Source organism: Hoplias malabaricus, chromosome 9, assembly GCF_029633855.1.
Source record: "Hoplias malabaricus isolate fHopMal1 chromosome 9, fHopMal1.hap1, whole genome shotgun sequence".
NCBI lineage: Eukaryota > Metazoa > Chordata > Actinopteri > Characiformes > Erythrinidae > Hoplias > Hoplias malabaricus.
In genome coordinates, this window is record NC_089808.1 from 31023882 (window position 1) to 31030334 (window position 6453).

Sequence of the window (6453 nt, forward strand, 5' to 3'; positions counted from 1 at the left end):
AAATAGCTATGTAGAATAAGGCTTTTATTGGCACCTTTAAGGACAGTTAGATGTTTCCCAGACACAGTCATCTGTTGGCACTTCACTGTGGGCGGAGGAAGGACATTCAGGGTAGTGCTGACTGGGAGCATTAACAAGAAAAAGAAAGAAAAATTACTTTCTCCTTTGAGAATCACAAGTCAATCTATTTTCAGCTTTACACTGCAAGATGTCAATTGATTGGATAATATTAAACAAACGTGAATGTTTGAACAGTGTTGCTGCTTTTCAGGTGCTAGACAAATAAGCTTAATTCAATGTATTTGTATAATCCTTTATACAACTGGTATTGTAGAAATAACCCCCCCCAGAGATAGGATAAACTTATTATACATTATTACATTTATGTTAATTAATAATGATAAGTTTAAAATAAGTGTAGAGTAGTTCATATAAAACAAGTATGAGATGAAGAGACAGAACCTAATAAACTTTCATCAATTAAAACTATTGTACTGCTGTCCCAAATGACAATGTTCCTGGAGCTTAATTAATGATGATCTGGTTCTGTTCTGGTTTTAGAAAGCTTACCTTGGGCTTTGAAGGTGTTGAGGTCTTGACGGAAGGTTTGGCAGGGACTCTTCTGCTGAAGGATGCTGAGGTAGCCATGCTCCTTAATATCAGCCTTCTCTTCTTCCTGCTTCCACACGGTTACTATAATCTGCACAATCAAATTATAAATAAGAACAAAAGACACTGAGAGTCTTTGTAATACAATCAAATTGTCAATTTTCTACCCATTTCAAAAAAAATTTTAGCAAATATTTTTGTTTTTTTACTTATTAAGTTTAGAATTTCATACATAATGTGAACTATATCATTTACACATTATTCCTTGTTGTTAGATGAGGATTTCCATGTTTGAATCACTACATTAGCCAGCCATCTTTAGCCAGTATGACCACAGTAACTATTAATACACAGTACATTACAAAACCTTTGCATTATATTTTCTCCTGAAAAGAAGGGTTTAAATAGGTAATTTGCTCTTTGATGCAGTAACAACATCTATGTTTCTGACAAGGCTTATACCAGATGCTGGAACATAATAATACAGGATAAACATGTTTTTTGCAAGTGTTTGAGATTTGGTTACTGATATATGTCAATGATACAACAACCTACCTTGACTTTGAGTGTGCTGACAGGGAGTTTATCCAGAGACACAGTCAGAGGAAAGATGACTTCATCATTCAGAACGACAGGTTCATCTGCAGGCGACTAAAAGTCACAGAACAAATCAAAACAGACAGGGTATGTTATAGTTAGATGTGTCAAAATACACATTATTCAGCTTATTTAACATCAGTTTCACTAGTGTATAAAAAAGAAAATTGAAAAGTTTATTTTCTCTTCAGTTCAATTTTTTATTAAAAAAAAGTCATTTTGAGTTTTGAGGAAAATGCTGCATTCTACAGAAACTGAGGAAGATTTATTTACAATGGCGGTGGTGATAGAGCCCTGGGATTGTGATGTGTTATTTTATTAGGTAAGATTAATATCTAAACTATTTTTTTCATTCATGAAATAAAACAATAGCTTCGTCTATCTTAGAGCAAATAAATGTATTTATGAGACCATTTTGGCTACATTAGAATGAGCCATAAAACTAAATGATCAGAGTTTCCCTTATAGGAAAAAAACAAGTCTAGCATTTTGACTGGATGTTTTTCTGTAGTTCATTTCAGAGCACACAATGCACAATGACTTTTGTTTTACAGTTAAAATATGGACAGATCTTTAAGTGATCAATGGAATTCCTCTTGTGCCTCTTATCCGTTTGGTATAAGAATCTGTCTGAGAAATTCATGCCTACAGGTTAATTACACAGAGTATAGGCCTGCCTTGTTACTTATCTTTGAAGGAGTGCTTGGAAGAGGTTTGCTCAAAGGGGTGTGACTACAGACTTTTCCAAGCAAACACTAACACAAGGCCAAGGCTTCACTCAGAGAGCTATTTTTGTTTCTTGGGAAATCAATGTACAAAAGACTTGTGCACATACTACTCAGATGTAGACTATAAGCCTTTTGTTGTTATGAATGATCCAAGACACTGCTGCACCATTACAATTCTTTACAACACTGATTTTAGATGTAATCACTATAATTATGTTGGTTTAGTGGTTCCCTGAAGGACACTTTAGCTGTCATTATGGTTATACCTCAATGTCATACCCTCATGAAGAAATCTTGCGTTTATAAGCACAGACTACAGTAATCTAGTAAAACAAATGTCTAAATATGTGAATAAAAGAGAAAATATTACCATCTGAAAGGGCTGACCTATTCATCAGACATCACACAGAGATGTCACATTTTTCACTCAAACTTAGTGAAGGCCTGCAAAATCTAGCAAGGCATGAAGTCAACATTCAAACCTAGCGTAAATACCTGCCTGCAAAAAGTTTAAATATAGCCTGTACTCTATATACATCTACTAAAAACTGGTCTTTTACAAGGACCAGAATTCTCCTTTTCTTCAAGAAGAATTCTAATGACATTTACACTGTATTTACAAAATTTAAAAACGATTAATATAGATGAATTTTTATACTCATGGATTCTATCTTTTCTCATACATTAGTCTCACATGAGTTGCATTTACCATTTAATTGCAAATTAATTTATAAAGGCTGACTAATAGATGTTGCAGTGAGTTCCAGTCTTTTGCAGTGGCTGTCTGAAACTAATACATGAGGTCCTCGGGTTACGTCAGTCCCGAGTTACGATGTTTCATGGTTACGACACATCTCCCATTTACTGTATAAAGCCTTGTTTCGACTTAAGTGGTTTTGCGTCGTAAACGTCGTAACGCGAACTTCGTGTTTGGTGTGCGCGGCGGAAGAATACACGGTTACACGGCTCGGGACCGAGGAGGATAGGTGTTAGGATAGTGCTTACAGTATGTTATTTACGTACAGTATGTATGTATCAGCGGCGATTGCTCCAAGACTGCAAGGGAAGCTCAGCTTCCCTTAAAATGTAAAAAAATAAGTGATCAAATATATACTGTTGTGTGTACATGTCATTGAATAAATATGCACTACAACGCGCTCAACTTTTTTTCAGAATCAGCTTCTTATCACTGGTAAAGACACGGCTTTCCTCTCAATCATTCCCGTAGCTTCAGTGCTTTAAACGGTGTTCAATAGCGAAGCAGCGAAACAAGATGAGTCATTGGATAAATGCTGGGCTTTGTCCCGCCCATCGGACGCTCAGTGTCTCTGGGGGTCTATGGGGCAGTGGGCTGGCCCGGACGCTCAGCTTCTGCATGATGATTGGATGATCTGTCTGAGGCTGAATCCTTTTTTGATTGACAGCGAAATGAGCGAATTAGCGATCCTTTGGTGTAAAGATCCGTGGGAGCACAGGCGGACACACTTCACATGGGCCAAGGCGGTTTAAGCAGCCTAGCTCTGATGGCCATTGAGAGGACACTAGTCAAGTCCCTGGAAAAAACGCCTTGTTGGTACGACAGGGTCAAAGATCATTTTCTTAAAAAGGAACGGAGGGTAGAATTCACGTATAAATAAACCGACACATTTTATGATGTAGGCCGAAATTGAGCTTCCCCTCCTTGAAAGACCAGCATCCGCCACTGGTATGTATGTTCCGATTTACACCGAAAATCGGTTTACGACGCGACGTAGGAACGGATCAACGTCATAAGTCGAGGACCCCCTGTATTTAGAAGTATTTACAAGATAAAACAAGTACTACAATAATATAATTAAGTAATGTCTGGTTCTGACAGTGAAGAAACGTTATTTTTAATCAGTTTAATACAGTTCCCTATGTTCTTTAAGTTAAGCGAGAGTTTAACAAATATCACATTAATATAATCCTTGTATGGTTTGTTAAATTCTGTCATATTCTGCTAATTTTCTGGGGGTGATGATATTCTATGATAATGAGCGCTGTTCTTACTGGCTGCCTCTATAGCGGGAGCATGGCTGAGGCTTTGAACATTGTGCAGGGAAGGAGAAAGAGAGATTTGACAATTTATCTTTGTAGGTTTGTTTGACATGAGAGCCACCTTCTCACCATCACAACATCATTACCATGTGCCAGTCAATCATGACATTACACAGAAACCCGTAATCTACCTTTTGTAAATGTTTACATGCACTTTCCACTGGTTTTAAAGTTATGCATCTTGGTCTCCTAACATTAGATTGGCCTATGTTGGTAACATGATTACAACTGTACGTTTCTGTGGAAAGCACATACCATAAACATCATATATGCATTCAGCACTGAGCAAAGAACACTGAAGTTTATTGAAGATAAAGAAAAACCATTGTATTTGACATTTTGATTGATGTTTTTAAATGTGGAGCTATTTGTGTCAAAACAGCGTGATATGCATTGTGTATTGCGACAAGACTTTTATGCGCCTTGATAATATTTTTAATACATCAAGGAACACTAAGTAGAAATATTTGTTTGAATTGCTTGGGCTGCTGGTTCTATGCGCTTCATTACTATCGAGTATCAAACCTTAACAGCCACTAGAATCATGATTTCTATAATTCATATTTTAAAATGTATACAGTGAGTAAGGTGTGTGTAAATCTGGGTAGGAAATTTCTGTTTATACTATGTCTCTTTGATTTATTTATTAATTCATTCATTCATCCTTCTTCTGTATCCCCTTTGTGTGGTTCAGTATTGCAGTGGGTCTGAAGCCTACAATGAATCACTGGATGCATGGCAGGAAAACACTCTGGATGGGGCGCCAGTCCATCACAGGGCATCATGTGCAGAGACAGAGAGGACACAGATGCCTCACAGAGATCTGGGGGGGGGGGGGGGGGGCAGCCATGCTTCTATTTTGATGGAATAACACTATAAGTCATGAAAGCTGGGGGCATTTAAGTAGACTGCACAGGAAGGCTGTTCACGAGGAAACAATACCACTTCCTAGTGGTATAAAACACTTCAGTCTCTATCATTTTCATATTTAATTAAAGTTATTTCCTACCTATTAGAAACTGCTTGAAAATAAGGACAAGTTTGATGTTTGTATGTATGTATCTGTATCTTTGCCATTTATAAATGTTATCTTGCTAATGCTGATTCATTTAAATGTATTTCTGTTATTAAATACGTGTTATATTTGTACTCTTCTTTATGAAATTAATTGTATTGACTCCTATGTTTTGAAGTAAGCATAATTGTAAATGTATTTTTTAATCTTGCTTATCTTCCTGCACTGGAGTTTATTTGGTAGGTGATGCAGCTACTGTATAATAGATGTATGTTAGGGTCTGAACCTGTGGTGCAGGGGTTTTGCGGGGGTCTCTGGCTCCGCTGGCCGCGCTGTTGTGGATGAGGAGCGGTTTACAGTCTCTGAAGCCACGGGCTCGGGCTCTTGAGCCCGCGGTGTCCGCACAACCGGCAGTCGCAGGCTCGTCTTCGGTGTCCTCGGCGCACTCGTCCCCGCTGCTCTGGTAGTCCGGGTACAGCGGAGGTGGAGCTCGCTGTCTGCCGTCCCCAGGACACACGCTGGCCACAGCGGACAGAGAGCTGGCCAAATCCCGCCAAGAACGGTTACTACTGCCGCCAACACCGCCGCCGCTGCTCTCTGCGGGGCTCTGTGAGTTCTGAGCCCGCAGCACCAGCAGAAACCGGACCGTTTCGCCCAGGTAGAGCTGACTGCGGCGCGGAAGAGCGCGGTACCGGGCCGGGTCACACAGCTCCGAGATGGGCACGGCCGGAAAATACATAAAATACTCGCACTGCGACTCCATCATCAGGACCATCACTGCTGCTCCTATATTACCTATCTGCCTCCAAAACAACACAGATATCCGGTGGGCCTCAACAGCTGGAATTAAACAACGAAAACTCACCAACTCTTCCCCCTGAACAAACCCCGAACCAGTCTAAGGTTTCTGTCTTGTCCGGGTCTCTGTACATTACACCTGCTCAAAACAAACCCGCATAAAACCCGACCTCTTTGGTGCCATGTTGGACACCTAGCTCAATACATTCAAACGAGCCTCTGGCCGCGTTAATCGAGCCCAGATGGAATCGAGTCAAATAATAGAAGCCAACTCAAACGACCGCATACTCACAATAAGAATCGTGGTAAAAACGCCTCTTGTCCCAAAACCCTGCATTATATGTTTAAAATAAACTTATTTACTTACATCCATAAGCCGTAAAACTCCAAATTTGTAATTTATAGCAAAGACTTGAGTACAAGCATTCTAGTATCAGGCCCTAGGCAGTGCACTATGTAGAGAGCACGGAGCCATTTGAGATGCAGCCATAGGTCATGAAAACCAGGCTAGAGTAGTGGAAAGCAGAAAGAGTAAACAAATGTGCGACGGGGCTATCAGGTTATTGTAATGAGACTGTATTGTATTGACGCCACTTTTTATTGCTTAGTTAAGCGACACTACATCTT

The 6453-nt window shown here is 39.5% G+C and overlaps 1 protein-coding gene across 1 annotated transcript in view; it reads right to left on the reverse strand.

The window, feature by feature from the left end:
- Positions 1-6041, reverse strand: part of trappc14 (trafficking protein particle complex subunit 14) — a 26538-nt gene extending 20497 nt beyond the window's left edge. Inside the window, exons 1-4 of the mRNA XM_066680265.1 lie at positions 5315-6041; positions 1165-1260; positions 571-700; positions 35-121 (exon numbers count right to left, since the gene is read on the reverse strand). Of these exons, the coding sequence (XP_066536362.1) occupies positions 35-121; positions 571-700; positions 1165-1260; positions 5315-5803 (802 nt within the window). The 5' untranslated portion in view covers positions 5804-6041. The remainder of the gene's footprint in view (positions 1-34; positions 122-570; positions 701-1164; positions 1261-5314) is intronic.
- Between the last annotated feature and the right edge of the window lie 412 nt (positions 6042-6453).